The sequence below is a fragment of the Botrytis cinerea genome, chromosome 6 (assembly GCF_000143535.2).
Source record: "Botrytis cinerea B05.10 chromosome 6, complete sequence".
Taxonomy (NCBI): domain Eukaryota; kingdom Fungi; phylum Ascomycota; class Leotiomycetes; order Helotiales; family Sclerotiniaceae; genus Botrytis; species Botrytis cinerea.
This window is the reverse complement of record NC_037315.1, coordinates 2,194,394-2,218,256: the sequence shown is the minus strand read 5'-3', so window position 1 is coordinate 2,218,256 and position 23,863 is coordinate 2,194,394. Positions and strand designations below refer to the sequence as shown.

Below are 23,863 nucleotides of genomic sequence, written 5' to 3'. Positions count from 1 at the left end.
CGATATTTTGGAGCACATTTCCATCTCCATTTCCTTCCATGCATCATAAGCAGAACTCCACCAGATATACTAGCTAGAACGCACATTCCAAAAAAGAAAAATGTCCAACCCTATTCTGTAGCATCAATGAAGGGTTGCACACTGTATGAAATTGCAAAATTGACCATGGAGCTGCACATTGCCAATATAACCACTAGTTCACCGGCAAGACCGGGGAAACTTTCCATTGCATATGGGGTGGCGATTGTGCAGGCGCTCACTTGCTGAGCCATTAGAGCCCCCAAGCCAATAGAAACTGCGACCCAGCTTGCCTGAGTCTGAGCACCCCAACCGTAGAGCATATAACCGACAGCCGCATACAAGAAACTTGCAGTAAGGGTCCAGAGACGCACTTCAGGCTCCTCAACCACCTTGTTGCGACTGGCAAGCAAAATAACAATATGATCAGATGCCACTCCAGTGAAGTAACCGATGATAGATCCGATGAGGGTTGCAAAAGAAAATAAGGCCAACTGTCGTTGATGAGAAGCCATATGGATCAGAGGAAAAAATCTTTGATATAGTATTGAAGGATACTATCCCAGCTGTGCATCCAAAAGCGAAGATGAACCCTGGAATAACAGCTGTAGTAAACAACTACAGCAAGAAGGGACGCATGAAGTAGTCCCAGTATGTTATCGTATCAGCTGGCTCGTGTACCAACAGCGTGAGGGTTTGGAGGTAGGTTCGTCTTGGAAATAGCGAAGACGGCGATTCTACCGAAGTGGAATTGTGCGACAGCCTTGTATTCGACATCTCCAAATCTTTCTCGCTCGACTCAACATTTGTTTATGCAACAGCTCGATCTCGATCAGTGGCTATTGAGGAGAAGAGGAAGTGTGGAAATGCCATCTCTTCGAAGGAAAAAAATAGCAACAAAAATACAACGCCATCGATAATGCCTACAATGTACTGAATCCATCTCCATCCAGGGCCATCGGCGATATAACCTCCAGAAATGAGACCAAGGCTATAGAACAGTGAGCTTCAAATCCTGGTCATATCTATGATACCAATAGAGCCCACACAGACCTAAGTTGTTGTCCGAACAGACAAACTGCAAGCGTCCTGCCACGTTAATAGACAAAGAATATGTTGAATATGGTTAATTGGATTACAGCCTGATATGCTGATGTATCCAAACCATTCAAGGTCATGGCACCTATCCACTGTCCATTACCGTGAAACTCGCCAAGCCAAATACCAGCACACATGCAAGTTAGAGCCGTGGTCAGAAATACAAATCTGCTGCCCAGCTTTTTAGCTGCAGGTATCCAAAGTATGTTACAGAAGGCCCAAAAATTGTTTAAAAAGAGAACTGCATGATACTACTTATTACATAACCAACCAGTAGTAGGTAGTTGAGAGCCGAATCGCCATTCATGGTGGGAATGTTAACATTTGTGTCCTTGGATAAGGTCTCCCAAGCAGCTGATATCTCACGTCAGCCAATTTGGACCCAATGATCAACACCTTCTTTACATACCTCCAAGAGTGTTCTCTCCGAAGCTGAATATAGAAGCATAGAGTCTGATTATAAGTCAGTTAAACATACGTCGGCTCACTGGTTTCTACGTCAGTAAGAAACTTACGTAACAAGGAACAGTTGGCAGTATTTCTTCCATCGCGGCCAAAGCTTAACTTTTTTCACCAAAATAATGATAGTCCCAATTCAACAAAGAGTTATACCAGGGGATCTCCACCACAGGTCGTGGGCCGAGGAACCATAATAATATTCGATGGGTCTCCTCCCGAGCGAGAATGGTTCAGTGAGTGATCAACTATATATTCAGTGAGCCATTGAAAAAGCAGTGAGGTGGCAGGGTGATTACCGTCGATAATATACTCAGTATCTAGAACATCTTCGATTGTAACTTGTGACATATTGGGTGTAGACCTGTTGGCAGAGTACATTGTTGACAAAGACAAAGGAAGGCATCTTTATACATGTACCTGTCGTCTACAACTTGCCCTTTTCGAATCAGACATATCTCACATATCTCGATAATCGATCACAGAATACCAATTGAATGGCCGATCGTTTTAGGATGAAGGTTCTGGTGAGAAGCGAGCTTTACTCCGCATCTGACCTTGATGTGAAAAGTGGGGGCCTGCCTCATACTTCTGTTAACCATCCATGGTGAGGGTAGCTTGGATCGCCCCAAAGTTGGCCGCATTTGATAAGACTATATGATTGATTTGTCTTTCTGGGATCCTGATGAGAGAATTATTCGACTGAAATCTGGGAATGGGAATTCAGAAACAGTTGGTCGGGCAGGAGCTTTAAGGCGAATCTCTCAATGAAAGATTTTGACTAAGTATAGTGTCTTCCGTTACCCGAGACTTAAATTTACACTAACAGGCTCGACATACTTCTCCCAATCGCTTGTAATGCCCTGCATAGTGTTTTCTAACAAAGATAAATCTCTGCGTTGCCAAACATCCACTATGACTGATCTCGTCCTCTCTAAATTTGCAATGGTACAGGTTGACATTACTGCCAATGTACTGAGAACAAATTCTCGCCCTGACACATGTCTATTGTCAAGCATAATCATGTCATCTAGTGGATTGAGTTCGACTGCCGCAACGAAAACAGGCCATGTCAAACTTGTTACAAGGCCACTATCTAGGCACAGGGAAATATTTTGAAGAATTTCAGGAACTCGCCTGACAACAAAATCTGTGTTAGGCGATGCGTTGTACAGAGTGCAGTGAAGGTACAAGATAGCCGCCTGTCGCTTCAATTCTGCCGAGTGCAAAATTACACAATCGTCATCCTGATGTACAGTCTGGATGAGACCATTGAGTCGTTGCTCCAGGCTTGCAGCTTCATTGATAAACAGCTCCTCAGATGCACACATAGGATCTTTACGTTTCAGTTTAATTAGATCTGTGACTGACCCTAGTATGTGGAAGAGTTCTGGGGAACAGCCCATTGATATATCGATTTCGTGAGCTTTCGATGTCCAAGCACAACTCTTGAAATTTGGTACACCGGCACATGCTGTTCGTCCCAGTACATCCTGGTATGCGAAGAAGCGTTCTGAAAATGAAAAGAGAGGCTGCCATAGGCTTTTTTCAGTGGCAAGTAATGGGAATTGTTTTCGGATACGGATAATGTCGCGCGCGCCTCGAAGGTAAACTACCCACTGTTCATCGCATGCATCAATGATTTCATATAAACACATGATCACACTTGTGGTAATCATTTCGGGGTCTCTTGATATTTCCACGGAGTCTCCTTGATTGAGTCTTCCTCGCAAGAAATGGAGAACCCGCGCCTTGAGCTGCATGGCAATCGGTCCCCATGATGCATCTGTTTTACTCTTATGGCACGCCGAAAGCGCCAAAAGATTTACGTCGTGGCATGATTTACATTGAGCATCGAGATGGAGGAGGTGGAGGAAGTGAAGAAATAACCTTGATAACGCAATACGTAGTGAGATAGCGGTCGATGATTTTCGCCGAGCGTTGGTGTAAGGTCGCAAACAATTCGTGCTTGTACCAACGTGGATGTAGAAAGTTGTTGAATCTCTGGCGGTGATCGTCGAGTGGAGACAAGACGATCGCATACACAGATCAAATCAGCGAAAGAATGTGGAAATATTTGGTACGGGATGCTTGGTAGACACACCGGAACAGATACCGTTACTCAGATTATGTGTAAGATTGTGTTTGGAGTGACCGTTTGGTGGGTGAGGTGGGGTGGGGTTCCAGTGCAGATAGATAGAAAGATCGAAAGTGGGTGGGAAGGTCCAAGCGAAACTGCATGCAGTTGTGTTTAACCACCTACCCATCATTTCTACTCAGCATCTTCTCTCGAGACTCAAAACGTAGATATATAACGGTATACCCAAGCTCCCAATCGAGAAATGTAACTTGGTGAAACGTTTCCCAATTCTAATCATGCCAACTGAACTTACCAAATCATCTCGAATCCTCATCGTGGGAGGTGGGACTTGGGCTGTATCTACAGCTCTCCACTTGGCTCGTCGAGGTTATATAGACGTTACAATACTCGATTCATATCCAATACCATCCCCAATAGCCGCCGGAAATGATGTCAATAAGATTGTAGAAGAAGGTGATTACCGCAATGGGAATTTTTGAATGCATAGGAAATTCACTGACATACATAGGCTCTTTTACCGAGGGCGAAGATGATATTTCCATGATTCTACTTAACAAAGCGACGGAAGGCTGGCTGAATGATTCAGTATTCAAGCCTTACTACCATTCTACTGGGTACATCGTAGCTGCAGATACGCCAGCTGCATTGGAGCATATTGAAAAGCGAGAGCTGCCAGATTCAAAGTCTGGGTTTGTAAGAATAACGACTGCAGAGGACTTCAGAAAGACGATGCCTCCTGGCGTACTGACAGGAGATTTTCCCGGCTGGAAAGGTGTGTTCAAGTCTTCAGGCGCCGGCTGGGTGCATGCTCGTAAAGCACTGGAAAGTGCAGCAAAAGAGGCTGATAGGCTTGGGGTGAAGTTCATTACCGGTTCACCTGAAGGTTCCGTCACCAGTCTCCTTTATGAGGACGGGGACGTACTAGGTGTCAAGACTGCTGATGGAAAGGAGCATCGGGGTGATAGGACGATACTTGCCGCTGGAGCTGGAGCCGATGCGCTTTTCGACTTCAAGGATCAACTTCGGCCAACAGCCTGGACTCTAGGACATATCAAGATGTCGGAGGATGAGACAAAATTGTACAAGAACCTACCAGTACTCTTCAACATAGAAAAAGGATTCTTTATGGAACCAGACGAAGACAATCATGAGCTCAAGATATGTGACGAGCACCCTGGCTATTGCAACTGGGTAAGTTCATTTCCTGCTTACTATTGTGATCAGGAGAAAAGGTCAGAGCACCAGAAAAGAACCTCAGAAGTGTATTTGGTTTCTTAGTCTTCATGTGGATATGGAAAACATTGTTTTTCATATTGAATCTGGATTTTGAAGAGTGTTCTACTTTGGAGACATGCAAGATTGGCTTTCGGCCCTTTCTCCTATCGTACCACACTAGCTTCTGCTAAGAGCAGCACCTCCAAGTCTAACCTAGCAATAAGCGCTGACGAATTATGCCTTAGATCAAAGGGCCAGATGGCAAAATCAGGAGCATTCCGTTTTCAAAACAACAGATCCCTATAGATTCGTCAAAGAGAATTCGGCAATTTCTGCTAGAAACCATGCCTCATCTCGCAGATCGCCCCTTATCCTTTGCTCGAGTCTGCTGGTGCGCTGACACCCCTGACCGGGCATTTCTCATCGACACTCCTCCGGGATTCGCTTCGCTAACTCTGGCAGTTGGCGGAAGCGGACACGGCTTTATGCACATTACTTCAGTTGGAGGATTTGTTGTCGATTTAATGGAAGGGGTATTAGACCCAAAGCTAAAGAATGCCTTCAGATGGCGACCCGAAACGGCAGTGAATAGAAATTGGAAGGATCTACTAGGAAGATTCGGGGGACCGAATGAAATCATGGACTTTCAGGACGTCAGAGAATGGACAGACCTCCCTACTAGATAGAGTTATAAAACGTGGTATATAATATATGCAAAGTCCTTGGAAATTTTATGTAGCCCGCGAGGGCATTCTTGTGCTGATGTATTTGCGAAAAGTTTATACACTATGAACATGTTTCTCCCCCCCAAGTCTAGATTTATGTAAGTTATATGGGTTTTTGAAATCGATGAATAATTATACATAATTATACGTTACAATTTGATGATTTCGAATCTTAGGTGAAGGGAGCTTGAAAAGGGAAAACATTTCGCACCGCACCCCTGCCAACGAAACAGAATAAGGTCCCAATAAGACGGACTCCAAAACAATGTGTGCAACAAATTTCAAGATATATTTTAAAGCATATTTATCAGTCAGAAGCCTTGCATGGGACAGGATTACATAGCAAGGCTTCAATGCTCGATACGGAATGGGCGGCCAACCAGGCTCGATTGATTAAGGTGGAGGGGGACATTTGGGGGGGCTCAATATCGAATCCTGAACGGAACAATGAAGAATAAAAAAATGGGCGGCAGATACTGTCTTGTTTCATAACGACGCCATTCAATTCGTCTGCCGCTGGACTTTCAGCACTGGAAAATGACTCGGGTTGAATTGTGACAGATTTGATATGTTCAATTCACTTATGGACATGCTCTATGTACCTATATGTAGTGTAAATATTACTGAGCACCCCAATAAAATCTTTTCGGTCAATTGTGTTAATCTTCTTCATAGATCTCCTGCTGCATCTGTCGTTCCCATATTCGATTCGCCGATTCAACAATCTTTGTCGCTTTCGCACAAAGTTTGGCATGGTACTTTTCCTCATCATCGGACGCCAGCCGCAACTTTTTCGGCTGTGCCATTAGGAGTATTGGTATTAGTTCCTTCAAGTCTGCGCCTGCAATCGCCCCAACGGTTTTATAGCCATTGTCCCAGAAGATCCTTGCTGTTCGACTTTTGATGAACGTGATTTCCGCTAGAGCGAGTAGGTCGGACTTAGCGCCTATTGCTTGTTAGATAAGCTAGTAAAAATATTGAGAAAGCAAGAAAATTCGAATCCGAATTGTCTACACAGTTATTGTGATTAAATGAAGGACATACCAGCTTTTAGACGATCGGAGAAGTGATCAAGCACCGCAGCTAGTGCTCCCCAATCCATCTTCTCACAGAACTTAATCATTCCCGCAGCAAAGCCATGACACGTTTGAGCCAAGTTTTGTATGGTTCCTCGTGGTAAGTCGTATTTGCGAGCAACGGCGTGGACCGGCATTTCGTTACAAAGGTCTCGAAGTTGTAGAGCGGTATAGAATCTCTTGTATATTCTGGTAATCTCAATTTCATCCGGTGTTGACTCCCTCATCGATCCTCCTTGTGCCCTAAACGAAAGTCAAAAGTTGAGCAATAGATAAATGTATAGCAGCGAATGAACTTACATTTTATTGATCAATGACGGCTTAAGTCCAACGAAACCAAGGACTCTTAAGTTACTCTCATCGAGCATATCAACTTCCCTGCGGAATATTTGCCAGTTGATGCTGCCCTGCATAGCCTGAACGGGCGTGAAGGTGTAAAGCACATGCATTTCGCAATCTAGTACAAAGGCTTCAAGGGATCTTCGTAATTCTTTATGGACGAACAAGCCATCCTCGGGAGCGAGAGAAGAAGCCACGACAGCTTGACCCAGGCGTGTAGCTTCGTATGAATAGGATTCTGTCTGTTCTACGAGTTCACTTTCGAGTAAATCTTTAAGAGTTATCTCAACCATTGATTTTAACTCTTCTTGATCAATCGTATGACACAGGAGAGTTTTTTTCACATAGTCGTCGATCGATTCGCTGCTTGTAGCTAATTTTGTAGCTATTACTTCAAGTAAGGCCCTGTCTAATTATCAATATCATACATGACAAGGATTTACAAGAGAGTTTTTACCGTTTTATACCTCGCTTGCCTGGCACCAGGCAGCTCTCCACTGAAGGTATTTCGGCTTCCATGAGTTCAGCAACGGCTTCGAGATCAGACTTTTGGCAACAGAGATATGTTTCGCCAATTTCATCCTTCCCTTTGCGTCCAGCTCTACCTCTCATCTGTCGGCTACAACGATTAGCATTTGCAGTCAATTGAGATAAGTAAGTTACTCACAGCATTGAAGGGCCGACTAGATCAGATCCCATTCTAGCGCCATGTAATATCACCCGCCCTATTGAATTGTCAGCCTTCCTAGTGCGTTTGGATCAATAAATACTGATTGTATTGAAATTATCAAAAGCTTCTTGGAACCGAAAGGTTACTCACGGGCGGGAAGATTGATGCCGGCCGCAAGACTGCAGGTCGCTACCATAACTTTCAATACGCCTTCATCGTAGGCAGCTGCGACCAAGTCGCGTTCCTCTGTAGTCAGGCCAGCATCTGTGGATGGGCGTCAGAAATCCAGAAATTTAGCGGGTGGAAAATACATACGATGAAAGGCCACGCCCATTAAGACTGTCTTTTCAAGCACTTGATCAAGACCGCTGCTTGTGTCTCTTAAGTCATTTAGAAGATCGCGTCGTCTGTTCATCAAGAGCGGGTCAATAGCATCCATAGAAGGAAGCACCTGACTTATCAGAAGTGCATCCCTTTCACAACCCAGGCGACCTGTTATTCAGTAGACTTAGTATTACGATGCGGCAGAGCAGACAAATGGACCAGCATAAGGATCAAACTCACTGCTGCAAAATACTAGCACACCATAGCCGCTTCTGGCGGTTTCATTGGCTAAAGCAACGACCGAGTTTATTAGAGGATTGCTAAGCTCTTTATGCTGTGAGGTCTGTATTCGCCTATGAGGTTCCGGGGGCACCTGCGTCGAGTTGCCTAAGTTCTGAGAATTCAGTTGCGAAGCTGTCTTGTAGAACCTGTTCGAACTAGAAGCCGGATATACAGCATTTTCAAAGACAAGATGCTCTTCTACAGGAACAGCCCTATAGTTGGAAATGTAAAATTTGGCATTATTGAGCCATTTAGCGAGTAAGTCTGCATTCTTTGTTTGGTCAGACAGATCTTCCAACGAGTCAACCACAAACACAAAGGGAGAGATAGACTTACATCGAGTGTCGCGCTCATACCGACGATCTGTACACCTTGTTCTAGGCTAAGAAGTTTTGTAGCCATTAACTCTAATATGTATCCACGGCTTTCGTCATTTATGAAATGTATCTCGTCCATGATGACAACACCAAGATTCCCGATGGAGCATTCATCAATGGCGGCGTTGACAAGCGAGTTTGCCTATTATTCTTGGTCAATAACCGTGAGCGCGAAAGTATTTATATCGACGCACCTTCTCTATGGTGCACACAGCAATGTCCATTTCAGCCCATGTTGCGTTCGACTTGCTGCCTCCATAGAAACCCGTAACCCTAATGGAGTTTTCGTCCCCTCGGTTTCGCCACATGGATGGCCATTTTGATTCCCGAGCAGATGTCTCTTTGGAGATCCCTTGGACAATTCTTCGGAGCCACCGAAGTTTCTCTTGAACCAATGCAACATAAGGCAATACTAACAGAGCTTTCTTCTCCGGGTTTTGTATAACATTCTTGAGCATGAGGACATCCGCAACAAGTGACTTCCCACCCCCCGTAGGAGCAGTGTAGACCAGGTTGCGCTGTCTAGCAAGGGCACCGCTACGAAGGAGACATTCGGATTGCCATGAGTAAATCGATTTGATTCCTAGGGCAGCAAAATTTTCGACTAGTTGATTTGGTAATTGATATGCAGGGTGTGATAGATCAAGCAAGGGATTCAGGGCAGGGGTTGGGGTCAAAGCCAGTTGCCGTCTTTGTGAATACTCAGAATAAGTCTGGACAGTAATATTATCAATTTCACTTGCCTTTAAAGCACCGGGATTTGTATTTCTGAGATTTGGGCGCTTAAAATCTCTCTGTCTAGGGAGGTCAGTTTCGATATGGGGATGATTAGCGGGAGAAGGTGTTCCCCGTGACTCCTTGGAATCATGCAACTCATCAAATGTTCTTTTCACAGCAACGCGAGAAATTGTTGTAGATGCAGCTCTTGTTGCATCTATGGTAGTGTTGTGATACAAACCAGACCGTGCTGCACCAGGCTTCTTCATTTCCAGGTTGGAGCGAAGGTGTTCTGCAGAGAAACACGAAGAAAGCAATACGCCATTTAAGACGCAAACCAAAAGGAAAGAGAGAAAGCGATCATTAAAATGATAGCCGTGGGCAGGCAGTGAGAGAAGAGTGTAAGAAAGGGAACTTTTGACGCCAAGTTGTACTGTAGCAAAATACTGGAAGTGTGCACCTAACAGAGCAGGAAGTTCTGGATCCCGAAGAACTTTCCGTCTCGTTGTGAAATTTGACTTCTTCCAACCTTTGTTCTCTGGGGCCAAGTCGGTCGGTGAGATGGAGTGACTGGCGATGAGATGGCAGCCTCAGTGGATGGAGGGAGGACCGTCAATGGATGCAACCTGAATGGTGGGGAGAGCAGCCAGAACACAAACACACGTGATTGGCTCCAGCAAGCCATCGGTGTGCCGGGGCTTCCACTTCTGCGCTAGCAAGGATGTCTCACGACCCCCGCCTGTAAAGTGGAGACTCCAGGCATTTTGGAAGTTCGAGATCAAAAATGTTCGATTGACGGATGGATCGCTCTAGTGGATGTGACTCTGGAACCCGTACATTGATTGTTCTCCTTGACGGTTCTGTCACACCAAAGGTATGTGTGTATGTAGGTATGTAGGTATGTAGGAATGTAGGAATGTATGTATGTATGTATGTATGTATGTATGTACGTACGTACAGCTCTGACTCGAGCCGTCCATTGTTGGCACGGGAGCAATTGCACGGGCGAGGAAGCAACATGCAGTCCGGACGAGGATTGTACCTGTGGCATTCTTTACCCGCCTGTCGACCTGCGAATGAGCAAGTCGATGTCAATTGTACGGACTCTCTGCCCTTTGTGTGCATGTATGTGTGCGTGGGTGGGCGTGGTATACATGTAACATACATGTAATATACATGTATGTGCGCGGGAGGTGTCGACTGGGTATCTGATTTGGACATGCCACCATACCTACCGACACAGCACGTCAGCGAGAATGTAGATAGTCAAAGCGATCCATAGATATACATATAGCAGTATATATCAGTACCTACGTGCCTTCGTGCCTCCGTACCTGGGTATGATCAAAGGGACTGTTTCTGCATGTTGTCAAATGATATCTATATATTCCTACAGACCTACCCACCTGCCCACCTGCCTACCCATATCCATATCCATATCCATATCCATATCCATATCCATTCTGAGTGTCGCATTTACGAAGCAGCTCTGTTTGCCTGCCGACCTACCGTCCGTCCATCATATCGTATCATATCGCACCATGCCAGGAAGGGAATTCTTCAAGTCGCCTCCCGCCTCTTTCTTCCAGACACACATACATCCGCAGCGGAAAAGGGAAGAAAGGGTTGTGAATTCTATGCAGGCACCAATTAGCGCCGCACCACATCGTTTTGTTTCGCCAACAAAAACTCCCATTCCCATTCCCATTCTCATTCCCATCTTTTTTTTTCCCACCGACCTACTTACATCCCCCATACATACATACATACACACACACACACACACACACACATACATACATAATCCGTACTAGCATCGCTTCATGCCATGCTTCCTTCATGCCTTACGCCCATCTTCACCAACCACCAGACCAGTGATCACCATCACCATCACCATCCCCATTTATTACACCTACTGTTTATCACTGCTGCGGTCGATGTTCGCGGAGAGTGCCTACTGACTACCACCACTGGATCGCTTCTTCCTGAACATCGACACACGGAAAAAGAGTTTACGGACTAGAGCGAGACTGGAATAGACGGAACTGCCCACCTAGGAGTAATATCTATCTGATCTGGATTCTGTATCCTCTTCCCAAAGCTTACCCATATCCGTGCAACCCACCCCATCTATTCTTACCAACTTAAATATCTTCCTGGCACCTACCTGCCTACCTTCCTACCTACCTAATATCTCTCTTTTCAAATATACGGCAAGGTACAGAACCACCTTTTACAACCATCATATTGCTTCTACCACCCAACTCTCCTCCGCCCATTTCATACTTCCTTTCACCCAATCCTCGAATTTCTACCAGAGCATTCATCCAAACCTTTATAATTCCTTTTTGGACACCCTTTCAGAACCTTTGGTTCGCCTTAACATTAACTTGCTACGTCCCCCGACTGTGGAGAGTATTACATTACCCAGTTTCGGTCATTTGTCCAGGGTTGGTGCATCTCTTCACTTAACATACATGTTCTTGGGAGCTCACAAACAGCCTCGTCTTTAGTTCTACTCATTGTCACCCTGTGGTCCTTCCGCATCCACACTTTCTACGATATCAAAAAAATCCACCACCCCAACTATACTGTTCTCAGTCTTTCGTTTCGATCCATATCTAACAAATTCCATAACCTCGAACCTCTCTGATGGGTCGAGACCTCGCAACAATCGTCCGACAGCCTCGTATATAGCGCTTCTCGCACCTCGTTCTCGCGGGAAGCGCTCCAATTCACAGTCTGAGATTCGATTGTCCAAGCCACGAATTTGTTCGCGACGCAATCGTCATGACCAAAGAAATTAATGCTGGCACCAGCGTCGAAGCCTCATCCAAAACCCTCCCCCCACAAGAGAGCAATGCGGTTGAGAATGTATCCGCTGCCAACGACTCGCCGGCTGTAAATGAGATGGAAATTGTGCCTGAAAGTAAGGCTTCGACTGCTGCGCCTGGGAAAGGATTGGAGAAGGAATTATTAGCTCTTCGCGATTTCGAATCTCAGCCTATGACCGCGACCAATTCAACATCTTCCAATCGATCGAATAAGGATGCTGGGGCCAACGGTGTCGGTGGTGCCGCTTACGGCACTCGATCGCGCAATCGAACCGGTACATCAAGAATCAATTATGCAGAGGACAAGGAGATGGACGTGGATATTGAAATTGCAGCGGCCATGAAAGAGGGGCGCAAGGCCGCTCGGGTCAATGACTCTCGCCCTTCAACGTCTGCGGACAATGCGCCACCGACAACTACTGCAAAGAAGACAACCGTTCCAGAACCAGAGCCTGTTGCAACGTCACAAAACAATAACAAGGAACCTATCCCTGGTACCTCTACGTTCTCTGCAAACCCATCGGTACCAACGTCTCAAAATTCTAAGAAAAAGAAACCTCCTGCCCAAACGGCGGCAAGTGCAGCTGCATCTTCGTTACAAAATGTCGCACAAAATGGTCCGTCAGTACATACATATGCTCCTAGAGTCAGCATGGCTATGCATGACTCTAACATGTTGAGCTTCGATGACTGTGGAGCACGTTTAAAGGACGATAAACTTGTAGCGGATGATGGCACTGTTCTATCAGCCAATGGTACGCATACTAAGGCCATGGATCTACCAGCCATTTTTCCAATCCTCTTCAAATACTAACGCATTGCCAGATCACGTGTATCTTGTCTGTGAACCTCCCGGTGAACCATACTATCTTGGTCGGATTATGGAATTCTTACACATCAATAATAACGTCAAGGAGCCCATTGACGCACTACGACTCAACTGGTATTACCGACCCAAAGAAATTGGAAAGAAGGTTAGCGATACGCGTCAAGTGTTCGCTTCCATGCACTCCGATATTAGCCCTCTCACAGCTTTACGTGGAAAATGTCAGATCAAGCACAAGGCCGAAGTCGAGAAGCTCGATGTCTTGAGAATGACGAAGGATAGCTTCTGGTACGATAAATTGTACGATCGTTACATTCATCGATATTACGATGTTATACCCGTTTTTCAGGTCATAAATGTACCCGTTTCAGTCAAGAAAGTCCTTGATGAAAGGTGGAAATATATTATTGTGGAGGTGGGGCGTGGCAAGGAGTTTACCAGCGCTGTGAAAACCTGTAAACGTTGCAGCAGATACAGTGCAAGGTGTGTATTTCTGGATTCTCAAGTAACGAATTTAGCTAACATTCTCATAGCAACGATTCTGTTGACTGTGCGGTTTGTTTGAACACCTACCACATGAGCTGTGTGAATCCGCCATTGTTGAAGAAACCCTCGCGCGGCTTCGCTTGGGCTTGTGGACCTTGCAGCAAGGCCCAAGAAAAGAAACTCGAGGCTCGCAACACCCCTAATATTACAGATGGAATCGTTGAAGTTGACGACGATGAAATGAACGAAGACGAAGATGATTTGCCTACTGCAGTAGGTGATGCGCTTGATACGAACGGGAACACCTCATCAGGCTCCCAGGACGTCGAAATGTCTATTCATCCAGGCACAGCGGAACAGGTTCATCAAGCGAGCCTTTGGCTCTTTCGGTACTTGGGTATACACTGCAAGGTTGAAGATGCACTGGATTATGACGATCGTATCTATCCAAGGGCTAGCTCTCGGATTGGGAATCGCCATCAAGCCAATGTTACAGCTTGGCATGGTAGACCTGTGGAGTATGTCAAGGCCATAGAAATAAAGAAGAAATACGTCAAGGGAGGAAGCAGTAGCCACAGAAAGGATGCAAAGCTATCGAAAGAAACTATGGCCGCACTAGAAGCCGACAAAATTGCTCGAGAAAAACGTCCAATTTGGGTAATGGACGAGCCGAATGGCTATATCAATCGGGGTGAGGATGCAAGTAACGATGATCCCAAAAATACGGCGACGTTGCAGTTCAAAATTCCAGAAGTGGGCGAAGTTTCTAGCGATGCTGAACGGGGAACGGATGACAGTGCTTCACACTTGGATGTTCCTGCGTATGAGCAATTGGTCAATGATTACATGATTCGTGCAAAAACAATGGCGAAGCCGTTAGGCCTGCCTGAATTGTCAACTAATCTGCTGGATGTAGCCCTACAATTACTCTATTCAAACAAATTTGATGTAGACAAAGCACTTGATGCACTCTCGAAAACCGACAAGAAGACATTCAAGGAGCCAGAACCAAGTCCCGCCGAACTTAAAAAATTCGAGGACGGCGTTAACAAGTTTGGGTCTGAGTGGCTTAGCATTAAAAGGCATGTAAAGACAATGAGCCCTGCCGATGTCGTACGTTTTTACTATACATGGAAAAAGACGGATAGAGGAAAGCAGATTTGGGGTAATTATTCAGGACGAAAAGGCAAAAAGGAGGCCAAAAAGGCAGAGGCAGCCTTGGGAAAGTTACAGGATGACATTGCCGATGAACACGACGATTCAGCTTTTGACAACGAGAAAGTTTTGCAGAAAAAGAAGGGATTCCAATGTAAATTTTGTTCCGTAAGAAGCTCGCAGAGATGGAGACGAGCTCCCAACACCCCTGTGGGCGCTACTGTCCCCGAAAACTCCAATAGCAAAGGAGCCGCAAAGGAGAGAGGCAACCAGCTTGTGTTGGCATTATGTCAAAGATGTGCAGAACTTTGGCGCCGTTATGCGATACAGTATGAAGATGTTGATGAAGTAGCCAAGAAGATGGCGGCCACAGGAGGACGAGCTTCTAAACGGAAAATGGATGAAGAATACCTTAGAGAACTCAAGGCTGCAAACGAAGGGTTTGGACAAATAGATGCTCTCCCCACTACAGCACCTGTCTCGACTTCTAGCACACCTGCACCTGCACCTCCAGTGCCAACAGCGTCAGAACCGCCCAAGAAGAAAGTTAAAACCAATTCAGATAATAAAGAAGCTTCTGATTCTGCGCTTGAAAGTAGTAATATAGTAGCGCCTGCGCAGCCAAAGAAGAAGCCAATAGTAGAGAAACCTCCTCCTCCTCCGCCTCCGCCTCCAGAAGTCCCCAAGCCGAAACTTCTTCCATGTGCTGTTTGCGCCCAATTGGAACCATTGGGAGATCAGCACCTTTCCTGCAAAGATTGCAGGATGGCCGTGCATCGAAATTGTTATGGCGTTGTCGATAACCGAAGCCCCAGCAAATGGACCTGTGACATGTGCCAGAACGATAAAGATCCCAAGGTATCAATTGTAAGTTCATTCGAGTTCTTCATTGCATCTGTTCTATTACTCACGATTTTAGCAATACAAATGCATGCTTTGCCCGATAGAGTCTACAGAGCACGATTTTGTGGAACCGCCCAGGGCTTCTCATAAGAAGAAGTCTGAAAAGGAGCGTGAGCGAGATCGCGTGGAGAGAGAAAATGCACAGAAATCTGCAGACTACTTTCGAAAGAAGCAGGAAGAATACAACAAGCCTGTCAATCCACGGGAGCCATTGAAGCGCACAGCCAATAACAATTGGGTACACGTCACCTGTGCTGTATTTACACCCGAAGTGAAGTTCGGAGACGCGAAAGCCCTCGTTCCATCTGAAGGAATCCCATCGATTCCTTCGAGTAGGTATGACGAAGTTTGCAAAGCATGCAAGAAGAAAGGTGGTGCCTGTGTAAATTGCCATTCATGTCGAGCACCAGGTAAGGTTCTAATCACATACTCAAGTTTTCATCTTACTAATTAGCATTGCAGTGCACGTAGAATGTGCGCACCAAAATGGGTATATTCTAGGTTTTGATATCGCCCCCGTAAAGGGTTCTCGCCGCGACCAACACAACGTTGTGAATATTAATGGTGAAAATGGCGCCATGTCTGCTGCTGTCTGGTGCAAAGAACATGTACCGACCAAGACTATTGTCCATCGTATGCACGACATCGTTGACGAAACGGGCCTCAATGCTTTACAACTCTATGTACAGAATTTTAAGCAGGCAGACTTGGCACTGACTGGCACAGTTCGTAAAGCGAACCTCGTCAACCAATCTACCAGAGCCGCCAGTTCTGTCAATATCCCAATATCCCAAAATCGTCGCACATCTACAGGGGCTCCTATATCGACTCCTACAACAAATAGACGTGCTTCTTTAGCATTGGTCAAAGTTGAGGATTCACCAGTGAGCACTTCACTTTCTGTGCGTGATACAGAGAGAACGTGTGCCACTTGTAGTGTTGACATCAGCCCTAAATGGTGGCCGATGATTGAGACTACTGTTGCAACAAGCAGCCCTGCAGCCCCCTTAAATGCCATACTGGATCACGATCCTACTAAATCGGAGAGCCCTGGACTCGCCAATGGCCACTTGCCTAGTGCCCCAACAGGTGAAAGAAGTGGAGCTCATGTTGCACTCGCAGCCGCAGCCTTGGATCAAAATACCAAAAAGCCGGCTCTACCTACGGAATTTCAGTGCCATCAGTGTCATTGGAAGAAAATTCGAAAGCAACCTACGCCAATACCGACGCCTCCACCCATGCCTATAGTCATGGCAAGCGATCGTGAGGTTTCTAGACCTCCCGCACCCCTCCCTATTCCGACTTCTACGCCTATCATTGCGAACATTCCTCCGCCAGAGCTTGAGCGCAATCATACGCCGCATCAATATCCATGGCCGCCCCAACCTCCATCGTATCCTTCCAATACTCCATACAACAACTGGCTTCGTCAATCCCCAGTTCCAACGAATGTCGCTGCCATACATCAAGTTAATGGCAATCATTCACCAAGGATGCCTGGAGGTGCGCCACAATTGGGAGGGCCACCTCATAATCGTCAGCCCGTGCAAGGTCTACAGCCATCCCCTCATCAAAATGGACGTTTGCCCAACGGTTATCCGCCCTCTCCTCATCGAATCCCTGGACCTCCGCCCATGCATATGCAAAATGGAAGTTACGGATCATATGTTTCTAATAGACCCCCTCCTCATCATTTGACGAATGGAGGACCGCCTCCTCGTGCCCCGGAACACCCTTTCTCGCAACACGGTGCGCCTATGCATTCTCGTCCGTATGGTGCACCACATGGACCACCACACGGACCACCACACGGTAGTCCACAGCTCAACCGGCAATTGAATGGACTACCTCCCCCACCCAATGGTCTTCCTCCGTTAAATGGTGTGAGGCCAAATAACAATCAGGTCAATGGGGGAGCAAGCGCGAGTCCATCACTAGCAAATTTACTCTCTTGAAGAAAGGGCAGAGTAGTCATACATACATGCATAGTATTTACGTCTTTTGTTACACTTCTGTTACATGTTTACATTTGTCCCTTTCATGTACTGTATGATTCCAATGTTTAACTTGAGGCGTTATGTGGAGGTCATATCTTCTTTCAGGAGCGTGGCGTTTTGAGACAACCACAATGTAAAATAGATTATTGCACATCGGCCGAGGTGGGAATTAGAATCGGTCATGGCAACTTGAGACGACTGATTCAATAACGGGAGGGTACTCTACAAAAGATGCCACACATATAATCAACTATATGTACATCCCTTGTATGAGGACGTAGTTTTGTGAAAATGTAATGTACCAAAATTTTGAATGCAATGTATTATGGATCATTTACCGTCAGCGTGTTCATGTCGCTTGCATCATATCATTTATGTCACGCCATTTGGATAACCACCCGTCATGAGCTTCTGAAAATTGTATCTGAAGGTTGTAAATTCTGCTATTAGAAGTTTTAAATTATTGAATTGTGCATTTGGCAGGTAAGCCACATGGACCTTCCCTATCTTTAGCCCCAGTTTCTTCTTTGCCTGTTTTCTGGTTTGTTTGTTGGGTATTTTTGGTTGCTCCATTGCTATTTGTCAAAGTTGATTCTGACTTTACTTCTCCTTTGGTTGCGGTAGAACCCTATTAAAGAAGGTTAGCTGTGTAAATTAATTGCAATTATTGACTGTTGTCGTCGGATTCACTTACATCTAGTCACGCGAAGTTGACTTTGCTGATGGTCTTTCCAAACTCCTCACCTTGAATGGTAGCAAGTTCTAACTCGAGTGCAGAGGGTGATCGAGATCCATCGGCGCCCTATAAAATATCAGTTCTATATTCTCACTCATGCAGTATACCCCAACACAATCCCCTGAAACGGGCAGAAGAAAGACTTACAGCGAAAGAACCCGCACCCCATGGGGAGCCACCTCTAACCTCTTCCAAATTTGCGAGTTGTGCGAACGACTTTGCATAACCCAATGGAACATAGATGATGCCGTGATGAGCTAATGTTGAGAGAGAAGCAATAACGGTGCTTTCTTGTCCGCCACCTGGAGTACCGGTGGAAACGAAGATTCCGGCGAATTTTCCCCAGTAGCCTCCGGTTTGCCATTGGCTTCCGGTAGCGTCCCAGAAGGCTTTCCACTGGGCGGGGAAGTTACCATATCTGGTTGGGATACCGAAGAGGAATGCGTCCTGGGCAATGTTAGCTAAGTGGATAAGGGGTATGCGAATGAGATTGGATTGGAAGCTTAGGATGGCGTGGTTTTATGGCTCAAAGTGGATTGGTCAGACTTACATAGTTCGCAAGAGTGCTTGGGTCGATAACTGGAATGTTGGATTTGGCGGGAGCGTGCATCTTAGTCAAGACCTCTTGAGGAAGAGTCTCTGGAACTCTATTTGGTGGATCAGTATTGAGTTTTTGATATCTTTCGAACGTGATAGTATAAAACTTACTGGAAGAGATCGGCTTCAATTCCGGCTTTTTTGAGACCTGCTTGTTCGGCCTCGGCAAGCTTTTGGATGTGGCCATACATGGAGTACTGTGGGAGATATGGTGATTAGTATTATGGCATTTGGTTTGGGGGACGAATTCGAAATATCATAAATGATGGGTTCATGTGGAATGCAGTGCGTATATTCTATACGTATGGGTGGACAAGATTGAGCCAACGGCACATGAAGATAAACTCGAGGGGTCTAGTCTTTCCATTCCATGCAATAATGGGGATGGTATAGAGAAATACTCACGAAAACAATAGCTACTTTAGGAGCCATGGTGAGAGATTTGATAGAGAATTAATTGAGAGAGGGAAGATTGATATGAAGAATGTGAGTATGAAGTATGAGAGAGACTTGGGCAGAGAGAAGACTGAATGATGAGGAATAAAGAAAAGACTCGAACAGATTGGAAAGTCTCGCCCTTCTTATATGCATTCATTCATCATCCATCATCGATATTGAGTCTCGGTTGGGATAACGCCAAAGACGCAATTGAGGGGTTAGAGAAAGCTACCAAGCACCTAGATACTCGTACTTCTGATGCATCACTAGGGCTCCATGAGGTAAGTCCGTCTCGGAATGAATCATTATTTCCATAAACGTGTTAGCGAGTTGATTACAGATGCTTTAATAAGTGGTTGGCTAATCAATTCTAGCATGCTGGAAGTAAGTACGGAGGAAAAGCACGCAAGGAGGAAAGGTCCCACATTCATGTGCCGTTCACATTCCAGAATTAGATTGGCTGATTCTGATGAAAACATTACCATAGCTTTAAGTAAGCAATTGGTAAAAGGCTGCTACCAGGTACTCGAGTAGATTACTGATGGATGATAAAGCTTCGTTCTCTCTTTACAAATACCGCGTACGTAGCAGGTAGGTGGTACCGCATATTCGAGATTTGATATATATGTATATATATGTATATATATAGATTTATGTAGATTTATGTAGACTTACATAGATATATACGTTGAATTTCAATATGATCGTAACATAATTGTAAAGTCACGTTTTGAACGTACCTTCTCTTTGAGTTTTCGTTTACGTACCCGGGTAGACGATTCCCTCCTTGTGATTGGACACGTCACTCAGAGTTTCCCCGTTTGCGTCTGCCAGCAAAACGGTCCAAGGCTTATTAGTAATCCCGCTGCATTGACCCCTCACGTTTATCACCTTCATCACGCTTTCTCAATTTGGTTAATGTCCACATCAATTGGAATGTCGAGCTTTTGAAGATCCCCCAATGTCATTCTTTAATGCGAGGAACTTTCGCAGATATAATGCTTTTGTTCCATTCCCTTCCTTAAGTACTAGAAGATGTATGGGCAATTCTTCGTCTCGTTTCACTCTGTCATCGACTGCTCGCAATAATGTCATTTCGTCCAGATCTCTGGCTTTCCGTCGAGGAAAGAAAACGAAATCTACTTTTAATTTCAATGATCTTCCTCATGGATTGGATTTGAGGCCTTTGGAACCTTTGAATTTGGAGCAATCGCTAAAAAGGGATAAATCTTCAGAGAGAGTTTCTCTGGAATTTTTTGAAGATGTCCAAGATTTACTTCAGGAACCAGAGCCAGCCACAGCTCGATCTGAAGAACTGCAAATTTCTGCAACGTTGGACGATGTTGAAGAGGATACAAAGAAGGAGAAACCACCAAGGAGAGCCAGGCGCATGGAGAGTTTGCCCCAAGGCTTGATTGTTGTCGACTCTGAATCCTCAGAGATACACGAATCACAAGATCCTCCATCTACGTCAACTGCCGAGAAAAGTTTGAAAAAAGCTAAAGCATCAGGTGAAGTAGAACTTCCTCAAGGATTACTTCCTCTGGAGCCATTGGAATTTGAGAATGAAACACCACTGTACCCAACTGTGATTATGCAGGTCCGTAGCAACATGGCTAAATTTGAGAACTGCGTGGTTATAACCCGTGTTGGAGGTTTCTACGAATTATATTTTGAGCATGCGGACGAATTTGGTCCACTTCTGGGTCTTAAAACTTCCCATAAGAAAACAAATGCTGGGCCTGTGTCAATGGTAAGTTATCATCATGATGTTATCCTGTTATGTAATAATGGTAAATAGGCTGGATTTCCGTTTCATCAACTTGATCGTTACTTAAAGATACTTGTTCAAGATTTAAATCGATATGTTGCCATATCGGAAGAGTTCCCAAATGATGTTTCGGACAAGGTAAAATCTGGAGGACTGATGCATGATCGAAGAGTCTCCCGAGTTGTCACACCTGGTACTCTCATCGATGAAGGTTTCATGGACCCTCTTTCGAATAATTATGTGCTTGCAATACACATAGAGCACGGTGACACAGTTGACGATATTGAATATGAGGAGCATCGTAAATCAATTGGTTTGGCTTGGCTAGATCTGTCAACTGGTCACTTCTTCACCCAAAAGTCGTCGCTTTCACAACTTCCTTCCTTCCTGGCCCGTATTGCTCCACGCGAAATTGTGTTGGATGAAGAGATACAATCCTTGAAAAGTCACGAAATATTTACCATTCTCACCGACGAACACCGCATGATCACTTATGCAACGCTTTCAGGGGTGAAGCCCATATCCGAGTGGACCCCCATGCTAGAATCAGCAGTTTCACCATCCTCGATAGACACCTTCACAGAGGAAGAGATATCGGCTGGTAGTTGCTTACTTCATTATGTTGAAACGAGATTACAAAGTACGAACATGAGACTACAACCTCCGGTTCGCCAGTTGAATGTTATGGGAATCGACAAGAATACTATGAGGGCTCTAGAAATCAAGAGGACCATCAAGGAAGATGTTTTCAGTGGTAGTTTATTGCACACGATCCGACGTACAGTCACAAAAGGGGGCGCAAGATTATTGGAGAATTGGCTTGGTAAGTTTTGTGTTTCTCCATAATTTGGGCCAATTTCAATATTTCTCGAAGGCTAACGTAAAGAATAGCATCGCCTTCAACATCTCTAGATGTGATAAACTCTCGACTCGATCTCGTGACATACATGCTCGAAAGTGAGAACCTTCGAGACCGAGTAATAACTCTCCTGAAACGCAGCCATGATTCCCATCGTTTACTGCAAAAGTTTGCATTTGGCAGAGGAGATGGCGATGATCTTCTAGATTTGGCTAGCACGATACATGCTACTCGAGATTTGGCATTCGCACTCGGAGTTCATAATGCAACGCCCAAGCCTTGCATACAAGAATTACTTACTCGCATTCACCTCAAAGAACCAATGGAACTCGCCCAAGCAATCACAGAAGCTATCGACGAAGAAGGTCTAGTTCAGCAGCATCGTATTGAGGAAGGTGAGAGTGGAGAGATGCAAGCATTGGCCGAAGCAATCGTCGCCTCGGAAGGAAACACGGAAGAAACATCCATCCTTCGGAAAAGCAACCGCAAGAAACCTACCAGCCTTCGCGAATATTACAACCAAGAGAGTGAGGCCTGGATCATGAAACCAAGTGCCACGCCAACCCTCAAACGTCTCCACAAAGAACTATCTTCTCTAGCAAATCAAAAGACCGCTTTAGCAGCTTCTCTCTGCGACCGTCTCGGCGCAACAAGTCTCACCCTTCGCTTCACCCCCGGCCTCGGTCACATCTGCCACGTCAAAGGGAGAGATATAAATCTTGACATCCCCGAAGCCCGCACCATCAGCTCAAGCAAAAGTACCCGTTCTCTTCATCACCCCGAATGGACATTCCTCGGTCAAGAAATTGATCAATGTCGCATCCACATTCGAGCTGAAGAACAACGATTGTTTTATAAACTTCGTGAATTGGCTATTACCAACCTCGTGAAACTTCGTCGTAATGCAGCTGTACTGGATGAAATTGATATCGCGTGTTCACTTGCTACATTGGCAAATGAAAGAGGTTGGACTCGTCCTACCCTCAATGCAAGTTCTGCGCACAAAATCATTGGCGGAAGACACCCTACTGTTGAGACTGGGTTAAAGGAAGAAGGTCGAAGCTTTATTTCCAATGATTGTCTTGTAGGAGACGTTCACAAAGCATGGCTAATTACCGGTCCCAACATGGCTGGCAAAAGTACTTTTCTGCGCCAAAATGCATTGATCACGGTTCTTGCACAAGTTGGATCATATGTACCTGCTGAATATGCAGAGCTGGGGATTGTAGATCATATATTCAGTCGTGTTGGTTCTGCAGATAATCTCTACCGAGATCAATCGACATTTATGGTGGAGATGTTGGAGAGTGCGACGATTCTCAAGAATGCGACTTCACGATCATTCGTCATCATGGATGAGATTGGTAGAGGAACAACACCAACTGACGGTGTGGCCGTGGCCTTTGCATGTTTGCATCATCTTTATCATGTGAACAAATGCAGGGCACTGTTCGCGACACATTTCCATGCATTGGTAGATTTGATAGAAGAAAACAATATGGATGCAGTGGGATTTTATTGTACGGATGTGGAAGAGGATGGGAACACGGATGGAGCATTTAGATACATGTATAAATTAAAGGAGGGTATCAACAGACAGAGTCACGCTCTCAAGGTTGCTAAATTGGCTGGATTACCGAGAGAAGCTATCAAGGTCGCTAGGCAGATATTGGAAAAAGATGTAAATCCTGAATAGATGGTCAGCAATTGATCACGATCACGAATGTTTGTATGACACAATGATAAATTTAAAAAGCATTCAGGAAAAAATTAGAGTGTTGTTGTTTTTAATCTTCAACGTGCGCATGCACTCGGGGTTAAAAAGCTATGATTTGTTCATCACAAAGCTTGAGAAAATTGTGC

At 45.2% G+C, this 23,863-nt stretch overlaps 7 protein-coding genes across 7 annotated transcripts; 3 read left to right on the top strand and 4 right to left on the bottom strand.

Moving 5' to 3' along the window:
• Positions 1-8: 8 nt before the first annotated feature.
• On the bottom strand, positions 9-585 carry BCIN_06g06400 (hypothetical protein). Its single transcript, XM_001549210.2, has one exon. It carries the CDS (start codon positions 531-533, stop codon positions 111-113), a length of 423 nt encoding a protein of 140 aa, XP_001549260.1. The 5' UTR covers positions 534-585; the 3' UTR covers positions 9-110.
• Positions 586-2,340: 1,755 nt separating this feature from the next.
• BCIN_06g06390 (hypothetical protein) lies at positions 2,341-3,696 on the bottom strand. Its single transcript, XM_024693673.1, has one exon. It carries the CDS (start codon positions 3,333-3,335, stop codon positions 2,373-2,375), a length of 963 nt encoding a protein of 320 aa, XP_024549459.1. The 5' UTR covers positions 3,336-3,696; the 3' UTR covers positions 2,341-2,372.
• A 155-nt stretch (positions 3,697-3,851) lies between these two features.
• On the top strand, positions 3,852-5,721 carry Bcdao4. The gene is made up of 3 exons (XM_024693672.1): positions 3,852-4,126; positions 4,182-4,864; positions 5,134-5,721. The coding sequence occupies exons 1-3, from the start codon at positions 3,949-3,951 to the stop codon at positions 5,572-5,574; spliced, it is 1,302 nt and encodes a 433-aa protein (XP_024549458.1). The 5' UTR covers positions 3,852-3,948; the 3' UTR covers positions 5,575-5,721.
• A 445-nt stretch (positions 5,722-6,166) lies between these two features.
• Positions 6,167-9,990, bottom strand: BCIN_06g06370 (hypothetical protein). Its single transcript, XM_024693671.1, has 10 exons — positions 8,876-9,990; positions 8,641-8,823; positions 8,263-8,575; positions 8,014-8,190; positions 7,849-7,962; positions 7,696-7,753; positions 7,486-7,647; positions 6,990-7,433; positions 6,658-6,932; positions 6,167-6,559 (listed from the first exon to the last, which is right to left on the bottom strand). The coding sequence occupies exons 1-10, from the start codon at positions 9,665-9,667 to the stop codon at positions 6,273-6,275; spliced, it is 2,805 nt and encodes a 934-aa protein (XP_024549457.1). The 5' UTR covers positions 9,668-9,990; the 3' UTR covers positions 6,167-6,272.
• A 1,144-nt stretch (positions 9,991-11,134) lies between these two features.
• Positions 11,135-17,932, top strand: Bcsnt2. The gene is made up of 6 exons (XM_024693670.1): positions 11,135-11,848; positions 11,912-12,987; positions 13,058-13,541; positions 13,592-15,566; positions 15,619-16,012; positions 16,065-17,932. The coding sequence occupies exons 2-6, from the start codon at positions 12,189-12,191 to the stop codon at positions 17,555-17,557; spliced, it is 5,145 nt and encodes a 1,714-aa protein (XP_024549456.1). The 5' UTR covers positions 11,135-11,848; positions 11,912-12,188; the 3' UTR covers positions 17,558-17,932.
• Positions 17,933-18,018: 86 nt separating this feature from the next.
• On the bottom strand, positions 18,019-19,853 carry Bcnqo1. Its single transcript, XM_024693669.1, has 6 exons — positions 19,338-19,853; positions 19,044-19,129; positions 18,886-18,982; positions 18,483-18,782; positions 18,294-18,401; positions 18,019-18,227 (listed from the first exon to the last, which is right to left on the bottom strand). The coding sequence occupies exons 1-5, from the start codon at positions 19,362-19,364 to the stop codon at positions 18,300-18,302; spliced, it is 612 nt and encodes a 203-aa protein (XP_024549455.1). The 5' UTR covers positions 19,365-19,853; the 3' UTR covers positions 18,019-18,227; positions 18,294-18,299.
• Positions 19,854-20,159: 306 nt separating this feature from the next.
• On the top strand, positions 20,160-23,758 carry Bcmsh1. The gene is made up of 3 exons (XM_001549201.2): positions 20,160-21,123; positions 21,172-21,964; positions 22,033-23,758. The coding sequence occupies exons 1-3, from the start codon at positions 20,332-20,334 to the stop codon at positions 23,694-23,696; spliced, it is 3,249 nt and encodes a 1,082-aa protein (XP_001549251.1). The 5' UTR covers positions 20,160-20,331; the 3' UTR covers positions 23,697-23,758.
• Positions 23,759-23,863: the final 105 nt, after the last annotated feature.

Bases quoted from the DNA above. Each gene is read 5' to 3' on its own strand.
- BCIN_06g06400 (XM_001549210.2), bottom strand. From the start codon at position 533: ATGGCTTCTCATCAACGACAGTTGGCCTTATTTTCTTTTGCAACCCTC.
- BCIN_06g06390 (XM_024693673.1), bottom strand. From the start codon at position 3,335: ATGCAGCTCAAGGCGCGGGTTCTCCATTTCTTGCGAGGAAGACTCAAT.
- Bcdao4 (XM_024693672.1), top strand. From the start codon at position 3,949: ATGCCAACTGAACTTACCAAATCATCTCGAATCCTCATCGTGGGAGGT. The intron at 4,127-4,181 runs GTGATTACCGCA...TGACATACATAG, and splicing joins CAATAAGATTGTAGAAGAAG to GCTCTTTTACCGAGGGCGAA. The intron at 4,865-5,133 runs GTAAGTTCATTT...ATTATGCCTTAG, and splicing joins ACCCTGGCTATTGCAACTGG to ATCAAAGGGCCAGATGGCAA.
- BCIN_06g06370 (XM_024693671.1), bottom strand. From the start codon at position 9,667: ATGAAGAAGCCTGGTGCAGCACGGTCTGGTTTGTATCACAACACTACC. The intron at 7,963-8,013 runs GTATGTATTTTC...GCCCATCCACAG, and splicing joins AATGGGCGTGGCCTTTCATC to ATGCTGGCCTGACTACAGAG. The intron at 6,933-6,989 runs GTAAGTTCATTC...ACTTTCGTTTAG, and splicing joins CCGTCATTGATCAATAAAAT to GGCACAAGGAGGATCGATGA.
- Bcsnt2 (XM_024693670.1), top strand. From the start codon at position 12,189: ATGACCAAAGAAATTAATGCTGGCACCAGCGTCGAAGCCTCATCCAAA. The intron at 13,542-13,591 runs GTGTGTATTTCT...ACATTCTCATAG, and splicing joins TGCAGCAGATACAGTGCAAG to CAACGATTCTGTTGACTGTG. The intron at 16,013-16,064 runs GTAAGGTTCTAA...TTAGCATTGCAG, and splicing joins CCATTCATGTCGAGCACCAG to TGCACGTAGAATGTGCGCAC.
- Bcnqo1 (XM_024693669.1), bottom strand. From the start codon at position 19,364: ATGGCTCCTAAAGTAGCTATTGTTTTC. The intron at 18,983-19,043 runs GTAAGTTTTATA...TCCACCAAATAG, and splicing joins ATTGAAGCCGATCTCTTCCA to AGTTCCAGAGACTCTTCCTC. The intron at 18,783-18,885 runs GTAAGTCTGACC...AACATTGCCCAG, and splicing joins CAAGCACTCTTGCGAACTAT to GACGCATTCCTCTTCGGTAT.
- Bcmsh1 (XM_001549201.2), top strand. From the start codon at position 20,332: ATGTCATTCTTTAATGCGAGGAACTTTCGCAGATATAATGCTTTTGTT. The intron at 21,124-21,171 runs GTAAGTTATCAT...AATGGTAAATAG, and splicing joins ATGCTGGGCCTGTGTCAATG to GCTGGATTTCCGTTTCATCA. The intron at 21,965-22,032 runs GTAAGTTTTGTG...CGTAAAGAATAG, and splicing joins ATTATTGGAGAATTGGCTTG to CATCGCCTTCAACATCTCTA.